The sequence below is a fragment of the Pogoniulus pusillus genome, chromosome Z (assembly GCF_015220805.1).
Source record: "Pogoniulus pusillus isolate bPogPus1 chromosome Z, bPogPus1.pri, whole genome shotgun sequence".
NCBI classification, from domain to species: Eukaryota; Metazoa; Chordata; class Aves; order Piciformes; family Lybiidae; genus Pogoniulus; species Pogoniulus pusillus.
In genome coordinates, this window is record NC_087309.1 from 56,359,583 (window position 1) to 56,380,638 (window position 21,056).

Consider the following 21,056-nt stretch of genomic DNA (forward strand, 5'->3'; position numbering starts at 1 on the left):
CACACAGCTGCAGTGGGCAGAGACTAGATAACCAAGGGGCTGGAGTGGGTGGTCTGGGAGGCTGACCCTTAGAATGTTGTGATAAGTTAACCTAAGTGCACATTACATGTAACCTTTCAATTATCACCTGTAACCAATCTTAAGCTGAGCACGCCTCTTGCTAGAACGCATATAAGTCACTGTATTACGGAAATAAAGGGGATTTGACCATCTAACCATATTGGTGAACAAAGAGTCATCTTCCCATAGCGCTCCACCGAACGTGTTCTCCAACAAGCAAGTAGTGTGCTCTAGTGGCCAAGGAAGCCAACTCCATTGTGGCTTGTATGAGAAACAGCATCACCAGCACGACTGGGCAACAAAGCTGGTGAAGGGTCTGGAGAACAAGTCTTACAAGAAGTGGGAGAGGGAAGAGGGGTTGTTTAGCCTGGAGAAAAAGAGGTTGAGGGGAAATCTGATCACTCCCTACAACTACCTGAAAGAAGGTTGTAGTAAGGTGAATGTTCATCTCTTCTCCCAGGTAACAACCAACAAAACAAGACGACGTGGCCTCAAGTTGTTCCAGGGGAAGTTTAGACTGAATATTAGGGAAAATATCATCACTGAAAGGATTTTGAAGCAGTGGGACAGGCTTCTCAGGTAAGTAGCTCAATGATCATCCCCAGAGGTACTTAAAAGATATGTAGATGTGACATTTAGGAACGCGGTTTAGTCATGGACATGGCAGTGTCAGGTTAATGGTTGGATTTGATGTTCTTAAAGATATTTTCCAACCTAAATTATTTTATGGGTTTGAGTGATTTTTTTTTTTTTTATATTCAGAAGATGCTTAAAAATTCATAGTTTCTCCTAGGTCACCTGCACTTAAGCAGAGCTGTGGGATCATGGATAGAGAGGAATCATGTGGAGTAACAATGCTCAGTTTGTTTCACAGTTTTGTTGCTACCCATTTTAATTAAAGACAGAAAACACTGAAAAAAGGCGTAAAAAAGGCAGTGTGGGAAAGGGGACAAAGGAAACCCAATGAAAGATAAAAGCAAGAAGCCAATATGGGGAATAAAGGAAGCTCATTCAGAGTTAAAAAAATATTTGGTGCCCAAACAGCCTGGCTTAGGCTCTGCTTTGTTTCGTACCACCTAGAAAATGAAGATATCCAGGGAGTCCAGCTTCTCACCTGAGGAAAAACTATGCTATTCCAACAAGCAGTACACTGACAAAGAAGTACAAACTGCCACTCCCACCTGACTCTTTCATATTTCTGAGAATTAGAGTGTAAGATTTGTGAAACAGATAGAATTTAGATACTGCAGCACTGCATGAGGGAACAGGACTGTGATACCCAGTTAAAAAATTAGGTTAGTTTCGTTTTTCAGTTAAGGAATCTTCAAAGTCACTTACTCCCTGGCTGTTGATGAACCACTGTGGTTTTCAGAGCCTTCTTCCTAGTGGAAAAAGGAGCTGATGACCTTAGCCGTGTCTGAAATTGCCTCCTCAGCTGGAGTGCTAGACCGAAAGCAATCTTTACTCCTCTACTGTGACACTGGCTAGACAGTTTACTTATGTGGGTCTCAAATAAGTCAGTATTACTGCAACTTACTGTAAGTTCAGCTGAACTATTGAGCTTCATTGTGCAGGACCCCTAAAAAAAGCAAACACATTTGTCAGTATTTATTTATATATATAAATACATATGTAAGTACCTATTTTTTCAGTAAATACCTACCAAAGGAATCATGCTGTGCACAAGGGAAATATCTTTGTTTTCTAATCTTTTCATGTACCGCACGATATTTGTCTCAGAGTGATAGCTGTAGAACACAAAATGTGGTGTTAAGGCAAGCAGATTAGCTATACCAGATCGCAGAATCATAGAACCATAGAATCAACCTGGTTGGAAGAGACATCCGAGATCATCCAGTCTAACCTAGCACCCAGCCCTATCCAATCAACCACACCAAGGCACTAAGTGCCTCATCCAGTCTTTTCTTGAAGACCTCCAGGGATGATGACTCCACCACCTCCCTGGGCAGCCCATTCCAATGGGAAATCACTCTTCTCTGTCAAGAACCTCCTCCTAATATCCAGCCTATATTTTCCCTAGCACAACTTGAGACTGTGTCCCCTTGTTCTATTGCTGGTTGCCTGGGAGAAGAGACCAATCCCAACCTAGCTACAGTCTCCCTTCAGGTACCCCCACCTGGTTACAGCATCCTTTCAGGTAGTTGTAGACATAGATGATTGATCTGTGCTTTAATATAGGAAAAGCCACATAAAAAGGATTAAAGCTGGGTATATTTTTTAACATATACCAGATACTTCTTTCTAAATCAGTACTTCATGCTTGCTAATAGCAATGTGGCTGAAAAATTTACTATTACCATTTGCCTGGAAATGCTACCAGTAAACAGGGGATATAAGGGCTGTAGTAAGTTGCTGATACTACATTCTCAAATAATAGCTTGTGCAGTGTAGCAGGTTAATGGAAGAACACATTTTTCATTTGACCAGTGTTGTTTTGCTTGTTTATTATGTAACAGACATCTAAAAATACTACTAAAGAGACTAATTCACAGTAACAAGTGACTGTGTGACTACACCTACAAAACTGTCCTCAACTCCAGTAGCAGTGTTGAAACGAGATGCATTCAGATACCATCAAAACATTGAATATGCAGCAGTTTCACAAACCTGTTGAAAACTTGATGTGTCAAGAACTTGGAAGTTCTCTTAAATGGGGTGCTAAAGATGCCTTTGGTTTCCTCGCCCATACCCTCAGCAATTAGCTCCTTTGACACAAAGAAATGTGGAGTCAAACACCTTCCCGGTTTCTTTTCCCAATTCCCCTCAGAACTAGCTAGTACCACCATCTTACCTCAAGATTTAATTAGCTCCTCAGGTCAACCCCACCCAACCTTCATTAGCACACATACCTGAATATATCTACAATGACAAAGGCATTATATTGAAACTGGACAGTGGATGTCTCAGTAGTCTTCATCTCTAAAGTATTGCTGCTGATTACTAGTGACGTGCAACAAAAATTGCAATCAGAGTCCATCATGTCCAAACCCTTGCAAAACAACCAACAACCTAAATGCAAGGTACTCAAGCTGACTGAAGGGACTGTGTCACAATCAGTTCTCAGTTACATATTGTTTTCACATACTGCCTCTTTCTTTAAGAGAGGCTCTGAAATTCTCAGTACTTAACAAATGGTCATCCTACAGACACCCACTGTCCCCAAGAGTAGTTTTGCCTTTTCACCAAAATTTCAAAACATTAGGATAATTTAATCTGTATGATTTCTTGTCTACTTACAGCTGAAGACTCACAACCAAAAATCCATAGTATGTCATCTAGGTCTTTCTCATTTACAGTTTCATCAAGTGATACTCCAATCTATGTAAAAAAGCAAAGGTAATTGCTCAAAGCTCTTAACTCAGAAGCACAGTGTATTTGTTCTTGTTGAGAAATAATGTTCCAGAAACATAGGAGGGCAAAAACCAGAAAGAGCCAAATCAACCAAATCAACCTATCAAACATTATGCAAATATCACTTATTTTATATATGTAATAGATACATGGGACTTTCCAATTTTTATCTCTCTTCTGCTAAACTATCCATGCTGGATGGCTCACAAGCTTCAAGACTTCTGATTTCATGTCTAATGTAACTCCGTGCTGGATGGCTCACAAGCTTCAAGACTTCAGATTTCATGTCTAATGTAACTATCCATGCTGGATGGCTCACAAGCTTCAAGACTTCTGATTTCATGTCTAATGTAACTATCCATGCTGGATGGCTCACAAGCTTCAAGACTTCTGATTTCACATCTAATATTTTTAAGTGGTTTCTATTTAATCAGAAAACTGCCTATTCTGCTGTGCCCAGCCCTCTCATTCCATTTTGCAGACCGTATTAGGCTTTGCCAGAAGTTCTTTTTGCCTACCAAAATGTGGTTTAGATTTCAATGTCTTTAAACACTGAAGGTCATCATGCATTTTATCATTGATTGTCTCCACTCTAGCCCTTAGTGGCATATTTAACATTGAACAGGCATAAAATGAAAATACGATGACTATTTCTGGAAGTAAATTGCTTAGCAAGTTAACTCCTCATATTATCTTTATAAGTGACTGATACAGCTGAGAAAACTACAAAAGAAGTCTTAGGTATTTTGTTCTGCTTAGCACACATAATGATTATTGCAGAAAATGTCATGCTGCAGGATTCCCAAGCCCTTTATGCTGTTGCTTACTCGGCCATCACTGTAAATCCGAAAATTTATCTTTCGAAGACCTGCCCTGTCCAAAACCTCTTTGACTGAGCATCCACATGTGATTGTCAGGGTATCAAAGAACAGGTCATGATGTAGTTTATGACCAGCTCGCCTGAGACCTAAAAAAAACAATAAGACAATTCATTCCACTAGCTGTACACTGCACTGCTTGCTTATGCAGTACCTGCAGAACATCATCACTCTCATAAGTAAATTCTTTTCTATAATAAAGCAAACTATTCCTCTTGTGTACAGAGCTGCAAAATCATCAGCTTTTTAGTGAAACATTACTGCTTATGAAATGCATCTAAATCAGATTCACACTTAATTAATAGTGCAGACTGTTAATTAATTAATAATTATCTATTAACATTTATTTATTTATTTTACACTACAGACTGTCAATTAAGGAAGATCCTTCTGATGCATCAAATTGTATTTTACACAGCATCAGAATTAGTACAGGAATGCAAAATGGCCAAAATCACAAGACTAGAAAGAAAAATTGTGTTATAGAAATGGATATTAACTGTCACAGAGCTTGCCGTAATAAAGTTTAGAGAATGAGGTATTTCCACAGCATGAGAAGGTCTTCCAGCTAGACTGGCATATTCAGTTCCCAGCGTCCCAGCTCTGCATAGCTCCTTCTGATAGCAGAGGTAGTCATGCCAGTGGCAAAAAGATACCAAGCCACATAGTTCCCCTTCAACCATTATTTTCTGCTAAAGACTGTGTGCTTTCAGTCAGCTGCCAAGATCTGGGATTTCAATTTTCATCTTCACAGAAATGCTTCCATTTCTTTAAGTTTATTTATTACTTGTTTTTGCTGTGCTATTAATACTCTGTGCAGATTCCCGTGTGCAAATGGGTCCAGTAAGTGAAGTACAGAAGTTGTAGCTAGAAAACAGCACTTTGATGCTATCTAGACATTTGCTGGGTGGACTTCAGTTAGTATGCAAGGAAGCAGAAGTAATGCCTGAAAACTCATATCACGTAAATACCTAATTCTTGGTTGTCATTGTATGAAGCTCATGAAAACACGAGTCATAAATTATGTGTTAAAGTGTTGTCTCTAAAGACACATGAGCTGGGGGAAAAAAAAACCCATAGCTTTATTTAAGAAGGTGTAAGAATTTAAGAATAGCTCCTGCAAACATTAAACACTTGCCTTCAGCCAAGATAAGAGTTGCACTGTGTACCCGTCTTGCAATGTGCTTTAATCCATCAGACCCATGGTATACAGCAAACATGGCTGCCATGTTAGCCAGAAGTGCCTAGGATCCAAATATAGTTTAGGATATTATTACCAGTATAAAAGATTACTTCATGTCAGTTTAGTGGAAAGTTTCTTTAGCACCCAGGGACAACAACTCAGCTGATGTAATACATGATTATTACATGTTGCCTATATAATAAAAAGTAGGAAAAGGAAAATACCTTTATGAAACTGAAGCACTGATTATTAATTCAATGCCCTTTGAAATACAGGACTGTGCCAGCAGTTAATGTGAACTTAAATACAACTACTACAATGAAGACATTTGCAGACTTTCCAGTAAAGCTTGTCTTACAGGAAACTCATGGCTTAGGATTGATACAAAACAGTTATTGAACATATCATGAATACTAAGTAATAAAGCTTGTTTTAATGCTAACAATCCCTCCTACAAATCTGGCACAAGACTGAGAGCATCAGCAAAGCACTGGTAGAAGCAAAGGCATACTGAGGGTAGCTGTTTTGGATAACTACTTATTTTTTTCCTGTAAAGATAGTCCTTTGATGATTTTTGCATCAAATTACACACACAAAAAAACCCTGAGTTGTGACAGTTTGAACAAATAGTTTTAGAATGTAAGGATGGAGTACTTTTTTTTTTTGCCATGATCGGGCAATTTCAGATCATTAGAATTTCCTTCCTTTTTTAAGGAACTGTGTCCTTCATTAAGAACATAGCACTACTCTGTGAGACAGATGGACCAATGACTCCACAAATTCAGGGCTAGGGTCTTTATGAAATAGTTATTAACATCCTCTTTTCAAACAGGGTTCCATTTTTTTCAGAGGATTCAGAAAAAAATGTACAAACACCCAATATTTCAATGTTCCTAATTTTTCCATTTAAAAACTCTCAAAACTAAGATAACTCAAATTACTGTGATGTTAGGACTGTAACCCTATGGTTTAACTTGTTCCTTCATACTGCTGAAAATAAAGCATGACAAGTTACCTGTGCTGTGCAGATGTTGCTGGTAGCTTTATCCCTCCTGATATGCTGCTCTCGTGTTTGCAAAGCAAGTCGGTACACTTCTTTTCCATTTGCATCTCTAAGTCACAAGAAAAATGTTGCTTCTGTTACTTTAAATTTCAGTATTTTAAGGCATTAGGCTCCCTGCATGCTAACCTGAAACTAGTTAACTATCCTCAGGGACAGAAAGATGCTGGACAGAATCAAGTGTGAGTCATGACACCTGTGATATAACAGAGTCACAGAATCTTTGGGGCTGGAAAGGACCTCAAAAGATCATCTAATCCAACCTCCCTGCCAAAGTAGGATCGTCTATACCAGATCACACAGGAATGCATCCCAGCAAGTTTTGACTATCTCTAGAGAGGAAGACTCCACAACCCCCCTGCACTGCCTGTTCAAGTGTTCCAGCACCCTCTCAGTGCAAAAATTGCTTCTCATGTTTCCATGAAACTTCCTATGCCTCATCTTTCACCCACTGCCCCTTGTCCTGTCACTGAGCACCACCAAGAAGAGTCTGACTCCATGCTCTTGGCACTCATCCTCTATATATTTACAAATATTCATGAGGTCACCCCTCAGTCTCCTCTCCTCCAAACTAAAGAGACCCAGATCCCTCAGTCTCTCCTCATAAGGAAGATGTTCCACTCCATCATTTTTGTGGTTCTTCACTGGTCTCTCTCAAGCAGTTCCCTGTCCTTCTTGAACTGAGGGGCTCAGAACTGGACACAATATTCCAAATGCAGCCTCTACAGGGCAGAGTAGAGGGAGAGGAGAACCTCTCTCCAGATACTAACCATAGCCTTTCTAATACACCCCAGAATAGCATTGGCCTTCTTGGCTATAAGAGCACATTGTTGACTCATGGTCAAACTTCCATCCAGCAGCACCCCTAGGTCCTTTTCCCCTTCACTGCTCTCCAACAGGTCAGGCTCCAACCTAAACTGGTCCATGGGGCTGTTCTTTCCCAGGTGCAAGACTCTACACTTGCCCTTGTAGAATTTCATTCAATTTCTTCTCCCTGCCCAACTCTCAGCCTGTCCAAGTCTGGCTGAATGGCAGCAGCCTTCTGGTGTGTCAGCCACTCTATCCAGTTCAGTGTCATCAGCAAACTTGCTGACAGTGCACTCCATGCCCTCATCCAGAGCATTGATGAATATATTGAACATTACTGGTCCCACTGGTCCCAGTACTGATCCCACAGGGACTTCACTAGATTCAAGCCTCCAACTAAACTCAATCCCATTGACCACAACTCTCTGACTTCTTTCCTTCCACCAGTTTACAATTCACCTCACTGCCCAATCATCCAGACCACACTGCCTCTGTTTACCTGCAAGGATGCTGTGGTAGACAGTGACAAATGCTTTACTGAAATCGAGATAAACCACATCCACTGTTCTAAAATCATCTATCCATCTGGTTATGTTTCCTTTGGTAAAACCATCTTGACTGCTCCTGTTGACCCTAATATCAGACAGAGTGAGGCTAAAGTCTATAGATTTCTATTTCCATCATGACTGAAAAATATTTCTAGCCAGATAGCACACTCTGAGTTCTTAAGTGTACCACACCTTGGTATTTGCTTTTAAATGCCTGGATTATTGCAACTGTTTTAGTTAAATAATAATCTAGGATTTTAACACAGTTAGGATTTAAACACAGACTTTAACAGTGAGAAGACAGCATCTTTTCCACTGATCTCAAGTAAAAAGCATATCAAGTATATACAAAATAAACTGTCCAATGAGGCTGTATATGACAAGTGAAAGGACTCAAGCCAATCCAATCTTTAAAAAGTCCTTCTGTAGGGTTCCTAACATTTAAAAACTGGAGAGGTAAAAGCCAACCTAATATCCTTTGAAACCATAAAATCTTTCAGGACAAACACAGAACAAAGAGGACAATCTGTGTACACATACGTATATAAAATATATATATATAAAAGAAGATGTGCATATGAGGGGCTTTGAATAGCTAAACTACCTGCCTCAATTACCTGCACAGCAGTTATATGACATTTAAGTCATTTTTGGGGCTTTTGACTACACAATTTAGTTTATCATCAGTTCACCCAGAGGGACTTTGACAGGCTGGTGAAATTGGCTCACAGTAGCCTTATGAAGCTCAACAAGTAGAAGCACAAAGTTGTGCACCTGGTGAAGAGCCCCATGGACTAGTACATACTGCGGGCAATGCAGCTGCAAAGCAGATTAGCAAAAAGGACACTGGGTTCAACACTGAGTTGAACATTAGCCAACACTTGTGCCCTGTGGTAGAACAAGGGGCAATGGATGTAAACTGCACCACAGGAAGTTCCACCTCAACATGAGGAAGAACCTCTTTACTGTAAGGGTCACAGAGCACTGGAACAGGTTACTCAGAGGAGTGCTGGAGTCTCCTTCTCTGAAGACTTTCAAGACCCATCTGGATTCATTCCTGTGTAAGCTGCACTAGATTATATGGTACTGCTCTGGGAAGGGGTTGGACTTGATGGTCTCTGGAGGTTCCTTTCAACCCCTAATATCCTGTGCTCCTATGATGTTGTGATCCTGCAAATATGCCCATGTAGCAAAGAAGGTTAATGGTGTGCAGGGATAGCTCTAGTATCCTAGCAAAGCTTTGCCAAAAAGGAAGGTGATCCCTACCCTCTTTCTCACCACTGGTGAAGCCACACCTGTAGTGCTATGTCCAGTTCTGTGCTCCTCAGTACAGGACAAATAGGGAGATACTGGAGAGTGTCTGCTTAATGGCTGCAAAGGTCTTGAAGGGACTGTGTCATCTCTCCCTATGAGCAAAGACTGAGACAGCTGGCATGGTTCAGCCTGGAGAACAGCAGTCTCAAGGAGGCCTTCATTAATGTATATAAGTACCCAAATGGAGGATGCAAAGGGGACAGAGCAAGATTTTTATCAGCAGTGCCCTGTGACTGGACCAGAGGCAATGAGCACTAACTGAAACACCTGTGGTTCCTCCTGACCGTTAGGAAACACTTTAACACTGTGATGGTGACTGAGCACTATCACAACTTGCGCAGAGAAACTGTGGAGTCTGCTTCCATGGAGATCACAGAGACTGGATGGAGATTGTCAAGAGACAGTTATGGATACAGGCCTGGGCTACTGGCTCTAACTCACCTTGCTTGAGCAGGGGATTTGGACCAGATGACCTTCAGAGATCCCTGCTAACCTCAATTGACTATTCTGAGATTCTGTGGTAAAAATATTTTAAAATCCACAGCACTGAGAAAGTACTGTAGCTTTTTCCATTTGAACATCTTCTTTCCCAACTTCCTTGAGACACAGGAAGAAGAAAGTAGGTTTAAAGTATTGAACTAGGTGCAGCCACAGATCTTGGCAAGTAGAATTATTGGGGTTTGGTAAACGATTCTACTAGGCTTGCAAACAAAAGCTGGAGATCAGGTTCTGGAGCTATATGTAAAGCCAAAGGATACTATTAGAATAAGTAAGATGATTGAAAATATATTTGAAGCAGTACTACTCTACACATGTAATATTTCTAAACTGTGAATGTGATCAGTTACTTTGGTTACTCAAATACTTCTGAATAGCTCCTGTGCCAAGACATGCAGTCTTTCCAGTGACAATTACTCTTCCTATCCACTATTCCCAGCTAGACATTGTCAACATTTAAAATATGTCACCAATAGTCAGAATTAGAGGTAATTTTTTGCATACTATTTCTCTAATTAGTTATAATTAGAGGCAGATTTTTTTGCGTACTATTTCTCTCCCTTGTTTGAGGTTGACTAAAATTTGAAGTAGATTAAGTTTGTTCTTTATTATTTGGAAGAGTGAGAGAATTTTCTAATTCATTGTGGTTTTCTGATTCTGTTTTTAATGTATGGGTACCAGGTAAAAAGGTGTAATGGCACAAAATGGGCAAAGATTCATGCCATCACAACTAATTCTTTCTACTGTTTTGGTTATCTCTTCATCCCACACCACAGCAAGCACTATAGGCAGCACAGAGTTTCATGTCACAAAAATGCAATTCTTTAAGCTTACCTCCTAACAACTGAAGACATCTTTCATTCTCACAGTTTTCATGAAAAGGGACAGTTGGTACAACCCCATGCAAGCTATTATTCATAAAGGATGCACAAGATGGTCCTAATGTATTTCCTCTCCATTTTCCCTGAAGACACTAACAGCAGACGGAGCCTCACCTCGTAACGCCTACCATTCTGCCCGGCATCATTCTCACTAGGTTCTCCTTGACAGCAAAGAATGCCGCATGGGGTCCCCCGTAGCAGAGTGGTACACCAAACCTCTGAGAGCTACCCAGGACAATATCCACCCCAAACTCTCCAGGGGGCCTCAGAATGCAGAGTGCCAGAAGATCAGTAGCACAGCAGGCGAGAGCCTGAGAACAGAAGCACACAGAGCACTCAGCCACTTTTCTAAGGGAGGGAGCTAAGTTTGAACAACACGTAACTTCAAGCAGTTCCATATCACTTAAACAGAGCCGAGATGCAATGGTTGTGACGGTTGTAATGGTTAGCAATTGCATACAGCTGTATGTAATACTTTAGACAGCAACTCAGCTTCTGTAACTACGGCTATTTGATGCATCAGAATGAAATCTGTGAGACCACTAAGATTTACTTTACCCCATTCTGATGAGCTCTTTCAACAAGTTCAGAGAAGTCTTCCACCTTCCCTTCAGTGTCTGGATACTGAAATAACACTCCACTGACATCCTTTCTGCTGAAATCCATCTCATGGGGTAACTTGAGCTCAGTAATAACACCTGTATAACTGGAAAACAAAAACATGCAGAAGACAACACATATTTTCAGTGACTTTCATATAACTTCTTTAACATACAGAGAGGTGAATGCGGTCTGCAGTGCTAAACACTGAGAAATTTTCATGTCATGGTGTACAGTACTGAAGAATAATTGCACTTGACATTATAGTCGGAAACTGGAGAAAAGCAGAGCAGAGGATGCATTAAGCATGTGATATCAACATTTTGATGCTATAGCATGTTAACTTTGAGAACCAAGTCATATTTTTAGGAGATGGCTACTTTAAACTGTAAACTTACAATGGATTTTGCTTTCACTAAATGAAAAGTTTTGCTATAGAGGGTAATTAATTTCCTAGTTTAAAAAAATGACCATACTGAATTCAATAACCAAATGTATGTAATTGCACCAACAATTACATGTACCAAAAAAGGTGAAAATTAAATATTTTCTAAGTCTCTTTTTAGGCATCTTTAATTGTTCTGAATTTGTATTTGAATTAAAAAGTGGAAGCAACAACAACTGTCAACAGATTTCTGTTTTGTCAAGAAAGCATAATTCTATATTCCAAAAATGCTAGGTATGTAGTGAAGAGGCATGGATAAAAAAATGTTTCATTGTAAGTGAAAGATAAGGTGGAAAGCAGTGAAATAAACATTACTTTGCTCTGGTCTGAACCACTGCTATAGTTTGAGGGTGACATCGGGCATCTACATAGAACTTCCTTCTTTTGTTGTGCCTGTTAAAAGGAAAAGGAAGAGAAGAAGTGTTACATATAAAAAACTATACTGTGTTCCACGGACATAAAATGAATTTGGTTTATAAATGTGAGTTTTCCTAAGTTGAAAGGCAGTTTTAAATTTTGGTCTTCATAAGAAAATGAAGAATAAATTAAATGAAGGTTCTGACCCACTAAAAGCAAGAAAGTTCATTTCAGACACTCAAATGAGTTTCATATGTCACAAAAATTAAAACAGACCATGAAAGAGAACAAGCGGCCAACTTAAGAAGCTGTGGGATGCCTGCACACACACATAGTCTTTTAAAGGAATACAATGGTGGTCTTAAATATAGATTTTCACTTTTGCCCTAGATAACCAAACACGAGCCCATGAAGTAGTAAACAGAGACAAAAACATTTGCCTAGCTCTCTCTGGCAAACATGATTACAAATCAGGCCGATACTTTGACAAACTCAATAGTTACAAACCTAGTCTCTCTTGTCTGATCTCTTTCCTGATATACAGTCCTACAGTGACCTTCAATAATTTCTCACATTTCATAGCTGCTGGTTGATGCACTTGAACCCAACTATTGCTGTCTGTCCTTTTTTCTTGTTAAATTACTTTTAAATGTTGAGAGGATTCTGTGCTCTGGGAGGAAAAGTGTATACGGCTGTTTAAGTGCCAACAACTGGAGTCAGACCACAGAGGAGTCACATGTCTGCGGTATAGCAACTGGAGTGACTGAAGCAGCCCAGAATGCCATTTGCCTTCTTGACCACCAAAGCACATTGCTGGCTGTTGTTCAACTTGGTGTTCCCCAGGACCTACAAAGGCCTTTTCTACAAAGCTGCTTTTGAGCCTTTTAGCTCACCTGTAACTGCACATGCCTGAGGTTGTTACTCTTAAGGTGCAGTACTTTGCACTTCCCCTTGGTGAGCTTCAGGAAGTTCCTGTCCGCCCACTCCTCCTGCTTGTTGAGGTGTCTCATCCAGCAATCCAGCCATTTAGATGTATAGAGTTAGCAGGTTGGTCAAGCATGTCTTCTTGTGTGAATCAATGCTAATAATGCCTGATCACCCTCTTCTCCATCGCACATCTGGAAACGTTTTCTGAGACTATGACTTGTTTCATTATTTTCAATAGATCAACACAAGGCTGGCTGGTTGGCCATTCCCCATACCTTCATTCCTACCCCTCCTGAAGACAGCACTCATGTTTTCTTTCCTCCAGTGCTGAGACACCTCTTCCAGTCACCATGTTTATTTATAGGTAACCAAGAGTAATCTCACAGTGACATCAGGCAGTTCCCTCAGTACACGTGGCTGTATCACATCAGGACCCACACTCTCGTGCATGTTCGGTCCACTTAATTAATCTCTAACCTGATCTTTCTTCACTGAACACAAGTCTTCCTTGCTCTAGATTCCCATAGTCTCTAGGTCTTAAGGTTTCTTAAAGCCTTAGACACATAGGTTAAGCATACACACCAAATGGAAACTTCTCTAGGGATCTAGTAATCTACTGACACTGAAAAGGCCACATTCAATTTCAACCCACTCACCTACCCATGCCTACAAAGGAGAGATGACTTTCAAACTCCAAAATTCCTTCCTGATGTCATCTAAGCAGACATTTAAACATAGTACCTGTGACATAATTGCATGGCTTCTGCAGCAGCTGTCCCCTCATCCAGCAAAGATGCATTAGCCATGTCCATTCCTGTGATATCACACACCATAGTCTGGTAATTCAGCAGGCTCTCCAGCCTGCCCTGGGAAACCTCAGGTTGGTAAGGAGTATACTGGGTGACCCTGTAAGAGAGGAATTCTGAGTCTGGGTCTAGAAGTGCTGTGTAACTGAACTAGGTCATAGGAAAAATAAACTGCAAAGAATAATTAATTAACATGAAAACGCTAGAAAATTCTCATTTTTAGATTACTGTAATTTATTACTGTCCTGGAAGCCTGGAAATGCTTTTTTCCCCTGGTACTGACTTGGCTTTTTATAGGAAAGGAATTGTATTTGTCCATTTTGGGGGAAAAAAAATCCTCTAAAACAGAGGGCTGTTTGCATCTTGGGTTAGGGAAAGGGAAGTAGGAACTCATCGTGGGAGAGGTGAGTCAAGTCACAACATCCAACTGAGAATGCTTTGCTCAATCATATATTTCTAGGCATTGCCATGCTTCCAAAGTAATTTATCTGTCATGACTTCTCCATGGGAGGAAAAGCATTTCACTAGACCAAGCTCAGAAATCCACAACTTCTGAAATTACAGTTTCCACATATGTTAGTGAGAGGACATGTGACTGATCTGAGTTTTACCTGTTGCCATTTGGGGAAAAAAAACCAGTAGAGGCAACATAAGCAATTCCTTAGAAAAGGTAACAATCTAAAATAAGTACTCCACTATAGCAGTCTAGAAAAGCAAAGGAGCATGCATGGGGCCAGGAATGAAAGGGAAGAATAGAGACTCTCACTGCTGAAAATTTGGGTACTGGATTCCACAGTGGTTCAGGACAGACTTTACACCATTTTGAATCAGAGTAGTGGCCAGAAACAAGTGATAAATGGTAGCACTTATGACCTCTGTTTTCTAGCAATGGCACAAAAGAACAATTTGTTTCCTGAAAGCACAGTACTAAGCCCTCCAGTCTTGAAAAATGCTTACATGTAAGGGCAAGACTGAAGTATTTGGAATCTCAAGAAGGTGAGCAACAAAGATTTGTTAAGAACAAGCTGCAGAACCTGTGGTACATAGCAAGATGAGAGAAGCAACAATAGTAATGCATGAAAAAGTACTGAAGAAGAGGCTTGTGCTAGTTTGAAGCAAGCTAGAATGTTTTGGTGAAAAGAACTAGATAATTGGCTATGAAAGGTAAACATGGTTGTGTCTCTTCTCTCACAGTCCCACAGAGTTCTGGGAAGAAGAAGTAAAACATTAGATAACATTCTCCATTTTGTCTCTCACTCTGCCTTTGTCTTCAGACCTAGCCACATCTCCTTAACCTCACTGCCACTAACCTTCCTTCTTAACCTCTTGGCTGCACCTTTATTCCTTTCTCAGGATTTGGGGTAAGGTTGAGAGGGTAGGGGGAGGTGTTGGGGTGGTTTGAGATCCCCTCCTGGGGACTCAGGTTTCTGGGAGGGGAGTTGTGCTTCTGTATTACTTTTCCTTGTATATTTCTGTATATAACTGTATATACTGTAAATAGCTGCTTGTATATTGTGCTACTTGTAATAGCTTCATTTATATTCCTGGAGGCCTTCTGAGTCAGCTGGGGCAATTCCAAAAGTGTGGGAGAGCGGGTAAGAGCCCAAACCATTACAAGGCTGGAAGAGCTGGGAAGAAGGACATACTAAATAAGTGAACTCAAAATGTAATATAGGATGCCAATGGATTTACTGTCTACAAAAATTATATATCTCAAATTTCTTAGATATATTCACATTCAGTACAGCAGCAGAAGCAGTAGCTGTATACTGAATTAGATCAATATTGATGGTTTTCCCAAATATAGAAACTTTTTGCTGCTTCTTAGCAGAGTCTAACACTTGTCAGGACACCTTTGGCTGCATAGTTCACAAGTCAAACTGTGCTCTTGGCTTCATGCAACATTGCTTATTTCAATAGTAGTATATTTTTTCTCCTCTACAACAGCTAAATGGCATTTGCCAGGTAAAATTTCACTCTGGCAGTATAAAGATTTTTTTCCTGAATGGTTCTCCTGCCCACTTATCTCTTACCAATAAAAAGAATTATTCCAAACTCCTTCGCTTTAGCAATGAAGTTTTTTGCTTAACAAAAGAAATCTCTCTGTGCTTGAAGTTAACAATTCTGTGTTGTCATTTTATTTCTGTTAAAGGTCTTTTTTTTTTTTGGGGGGGGGGGAGCTTTTTTTTTTTTGCCTTAAATTTTGTAGAAGTAGACAAGAATTACAAGCACTGAGATGAGCTTAAATGCATCAGAGAAGCATTACTCAGTGCAAGAGAAAGAAATAAAATAAATACATCTTTGGCCACTCATCAAAAGACCTGGTTTATGAAAGAACTGAAACTTTCATATTTGAGAGCTGAATTTGTTCTAAGTTTAGCAACAAAACAGAATTTACATCAACTGCAAGATTAACAATTATGGCTTCTTTGTACTAAAACTGTCTCTTGCTTCCATGCAAACATTCAGAGAACTCCATTATCAAGCAATATTCAATGAACTAGTTCTTGATTAGTACTTGCAGGTGTACAGTCAATAAAATCAAAGACTAAGCATCATTAATTGCTTAATATACCATAGGCTCTAGTGAAACAGTTCACCAGTTTCTATTCTTTGACTGAATCTCTGCAAAGTTAATGTATTAACTTAAACTAAGGACAGACCATTACTAGAATTTTAAACCAGCATACAAGAACCACAGTAAAAAAGATAATACAGCTGACAACACTGGAAAGATGAAAATAAAGTGCAGTCATGGCTACATAAATGGTTTCAATTTTCTGGCTTGTATGGACTAGACAACACTGTTAAAGCCAAAACTCAAGCAAAAGCAACAACAAAACCCACCCGTATTTAATTTAAATATGCATGTACATCAATACTGCAGTGTAGAAAGAGACTAGAATAATGCTGCACAATTAGGAGACATCCAACTGCAAGAAGCTCCATGTAGAATGAAAAATTCTCAAGTGCTATATTGTATATGAAGCTTGAGATGCATCACTTGCCCCTTTTGAAGAGCAGTTACAAGAGTGGTTTTAAACAGTATCTTGCCCATGGCTTGGAGAAAGCCAGATAAGTCTTATGACAGGGCATGGAGATGTGTCAGTTTCCAAGTTCAAAACACAAACCCTAAATTTACTGCCAATTTGGCATGCTTTGCAGTAGTAGCTTGTGCAGCTTTCCACATCTAGTCTGCCAGTAGAAACCAGCTGTATAATGTTCATATCAAGTTTTGTGCTCAGTGTGGAGTAGTTTTCAGAATGCAATGTGTTAAGTGTTGAGTGCCCCTAGCTAATACATTTAATGTTGCACCACCAATGCAAAGATTGCAAGTGTCGTTGGTACAAGTACTTTATTCTTGCATGTTTCATGTCTGGGGGCAAAGGAATCATGTGAACCATTCTTTGGAGATCTTCTCATCAGGTATGTATGGTTTTAGTGTGACTTTAAAGGCATTTTTGTTTTCTAAGGCCTGACAGGTGTTTTATCCATTTAAGCCACCCAAACAAATACTACACTGTTTTGACCTCAATATTAATAAGAAACATACATGTAAGCTTATTTCTGAAACTAAGTATTCTCCACACCTTCATTTACTCATTTATGTTCCTGGTGGGATAGAGAATTAATGTGGTATGCCACTAGGGAAAGAATTCAGCACACTGGATGTGAAAAAGTAGTGAATATGTTAGTGTTGGGTACAGCGGGACAAAGTCTGTAGAGCCATACCAGCAGACAGACTACATGTATGCACACATTTCAGGAAAAGAAAAGGAAGGAAGGAAGGAAGGAAGGAAGGAAGGAAGGAAGGAAGGAAGGAAGGAAGGAAGGAAGGAAGGAAGGAAGGAAGGAAGGGCAAGAGAAAAGCCCTTAATATTGCCAACGCTTCTTACTTCCTCTTAAGAAAGTCAAAGTCAGGTTGTGGCATTGCTTTTAACTATCTCCACCCAAAATTTCATATGCCAGTGGAGAAGGGAGACAGCTCAAATTCAGGCAGAAGTTAGGAAAACTTTATTTTAGGAGTGAAGTCTGTATACTTTTTAAAATAAATATTCATGGTTTAGTTCATCATAAGTAGGAGCTCTAAATAGAAGTCACAAAAATCATGGAATATTTAACAGAAGAAAAATCTTCTAAAGTTGAAAGTGTTCTTTTTCTTCTCAAGCTTTAGCATGACCAACACATTTCCTACACAATAGCCTCCCCATCAGAATCAAATATATGAAAGTCTTAGTCAAAAAAATGGGTTTGAGGTGAATTTGTATATGCTTGCTTTTAAGATTAATTCCAAACATACATGTGTATATGTAAGGACGTAAAAGAATATGTGGTACATTACCATCCTGCATTCTCCAACAAATTCCTTGAAATGGGCTGAGGCACTGAGCAGTTGTAATAACCCATTCCTATATAAGACCTCCATATCTTGTTCTTGTTTGCAATGTTGTATAGAGTTTCAAGGATTTCATTTTCACCTATTTGAAAAGAAATTATGTCAGAGACAGACAGTTGCATATGATGCTAACAGTTGTTAACCAAGATGCCTTGTACCCCTGGGGGGGGGGGGGAAATAAAAAATAAAGGCAAATTTGTGATGCAAGTATAAACAGTAGCAGAATAAAGAGCATACTAAGAATGGCAAAGATAAAATAATAAGCTGTTAAAATACTTGGGGAAAGTTCAAGTTCTGCAAAAATTCTGGAAAAGCAAAAACTGATTAACAGGTTTCAAATAACATGAAAACAGTAGTGAGAGCAAGTTACAGGTAAATGGCCTATGGAGTCCTTTTTATGCCAATTAAATGTACATTCTGGTCTTTTACACATGCACTAAAACACATTTCAGAAAGTACCTTTTATTAGCTAAACTCTCGGAATACGCACTGGATGACGCCACAGCCACAGCTATGATTTAAATGTTTCTAACAGAGTACATTTGCACAAACTGGACTCACAGTTTGGATTAACAGCATTCAGGAGTAATTCCTTAGTATAAAAGAACTTTATTTTCTTGTATTTTCCATATTAAATAGACCATTTTTTTTCAAGCTCAATTTTAGTGTGATTTGCCTGTTTATAACAACAACAACAACAACAACAAATCTTGACTCCAGTATTTCTAGATTAAGGAATTCCATCTAAAATTAACTTTCAAATGAGTCTGATAATCTATTTTGGAAAGATTAAATCAGAATGCTTCTGAAATGTTCATTTCAAAGGCATTCACACTCCCTCTCTCTCTCACAACTATAGTTTAGTCATTGGTCTCACTTCTACATGCTTCTCAGCATCCTGAAGGCTGTGCAAAAATCAAAGTCAACCTGTTCCCAGTACTCAGTGGATGGGTAATGCTACCCAGCATTTGCCAAAATGAATGACCTACAAATATTTTACTTTTCCCCAGATTGTGAGTAGGCTGAGATTACACAGAGACAGGTATGTCCAGCCCAACAGACCTCAGAAGGCATCGGAATAGGCTGCCCTAGGAGTGTTCAAGAAATGTGTGGACATGGCAGTTCAGGACATTGTTTAACGGCCATGGTATTCTTCTGTTGTCAGTTGGACTCAATGATCTCAGAGGTCTTTTCCAAATGAAACAATTCTATGATTCCATGATCTGGGGTGGAGTTGGACACCAACCCTCCTAGGTAAGTGGAGCAGATCTGTTTTCATCCTCAATCAGACCTCAGAAACTACCACTGGAAACTACTACCTTGGAAATTACTTGATGTGCATGTACCAGGTTCTGTTCATTCTGCATCACAACTTGAAAAGTAAACTTTGAAATATGAGGCTACAAATCACTAACACAGGATAGCTTGGGCCTTGGATGTCTCAAAACCTATTTTCTCTCTGTAAGTTACTTCAGAAAGAGAGATCAAGTCAAAACAGTTAATGCACTGGAATCTAGTAGCAAAACATTCTCTAGGTTTCAACTAATGTATTCTGCTGTCATAAATAAGGATATCAAACTTAGGCTCTGATGTCAAAATGCATCTCTCTTGTTCCTTTTACTCAATTTTACTATTGCATTCTGTGTATATTTTTTCCCAAAAATAAATCTTGTTTTCTATTAGTTTCTTCCACAGCCACATCATACTTTATGGAAAACTATTGTTCTACTGATCTTCAGTTCTCACTTCAGAGTTTACTCAGTGTTACTATTAGATCCAAAGCATAAAGATGAATGTATTGTTTTCAGCAAGCTGCAGCTTTTTTTCTGGACACTCAAGAGTTACATGTTTATTGTACTTGAACTCAGCAATGCCCAGGACAAAGTTTCTACTAAAGCACAGTGAGCAGCTCCACGCCCTGATACCCCTGCCACATAGTTCATTCCAGATAGATGCACTTGCTTGTTTATTTTAAGTGAGTGTTTTAACAGTGGTGAGAGCCTTCTCTACCACTTGCAAAATAAAAGTCTGATGAAAGACAGTTTGGATGCAGTTTGATAAGGGGAGTTGTATTCTGCAGAACTCAAACCAGTGATTTTTTGTGAGTGGTAGTGAATTTGCTTGTTTTGCTTCAAGTACAGCTAAAGGTAGAAGTTGTCTATCATCTGACTTGCTCATTAGCTCAATATCAAACACAAAAATGTAAAAATGTGTTAATAGTGTGATTTCTGCAGTATACAAATATCGCAAGCGCTATACTAGGTATCAGATATAATTTTCTTTGACTGAGTGGAGTTTCAAGGGCAACAAAGCTGGTGAGGAGCCTGGAACACAAACCCTATGAGGAGAGGCCGAGGGAGCTGGGGTTGTTTAGCCTGCAGAAGAGGAGGCTCAGGAGTGACCTCATTGCTGTCTACAACTACCTGAAGGAAGCCTGTAGCCAGGTGGGGGTTGGTCTCTTCTCCCAGGCAACCAGCAACAGAACAAGGGGACACAGTCTCAGGTTGTGCCGGGGAAAGTATAGGCTGGATGTTAGGAGGAAGTTCTTGCCAGAGAGAGTGATTGCCATTGGAATGGGCTGCCCAGGGAGGTGGTGGAGTCACCGTCCCTGGAGGTGTTCAAGAAAAGACTGGATGAGGGTTTTAGTGCCATGGTCTAGTTGACTGGCTAGGACTGGGTGCTAGGTTGGACTGGATGATCTCAGAGGTCTGATTCTATGATTCTTCTGGATAGTCACTTCTGAGCAAATACAGCTAAGAACTTGCAGTGGAGCACTTTGAAATAAAGCAGTTTCTCAACAGATTTCAAGACACAAAGCAAAAAAGCCTGCTGAGATTATAAGAAGGTTAAGTAACAACTAAGATTAAGAGCAGACCAACATCAGACCTAGAAAAGATGAAGTGACAGATCCAAACACTGAATGC

The 21,056-nt window shown here is 39.6% G+C and overlaps 1 protein-coding gene across 1 annotated transcript in view; it reads right to left on the bottom strand.

Moving 5' to 3' along the window:
* The window catches only part of GLDC (glycine decarboxylase), a 49,274-nt gene that overhangs the window by 19,561 nt on the left and 8,657 nt on the right, over positions 1 to 21,056 (bottom strand). The window contains exons 3-14 of the mRNA XM_064140462.1: positions 18,079 to 18,214; positions 13,672 to 13,836; positions 11,962 to 12,039; positions 11,160 to 11,307; positions 10,716 to 10,912; positions 6,509 to 6,605; positions 5,449 to 5,554; positions 4,260 to 4,399; positions 3,319 to 3,399; positions 2,689 to 2,786; positions 1,724 to 1,808; positions 1,598 to 1,639 (exon numbers count right to left, since the gene is read on the bottom strand). Of these exons, the coding sequence (XP_063996532.1) occupies positions 1,598 to 1,639; positions 1,724 to 1,808; positions 2,689 to 2,786; positions 3,319 to 3,399; positions 4,260 to 4,399; positions 5,449 to 5,554; positions 6,509 to 6,605; positions 10,716 to 10,912; positions 11,160 to 11,307; positions 11,962 to 12,039; positions 13,672 to 13,836; positions 18,079 to 18,214 (1,373 nt within the window). The remainder of the gene's footprint in view (positions 1 to 1,597; positions 1,640 to 1,723; positions 1,809 to 2,688; positions 2,787 to 3,318; positions 3,400 to 4,259; positions 4,400 to 5,448; positions 5,555 to 6,508; positions 6,606 to 10,715; positions 10,913 to 11,159; positions 11,308 to 11,961; positions 12,040 to 13,671; positions 13,837 to 18,078; positions 18,215 to 21,056) is intronic.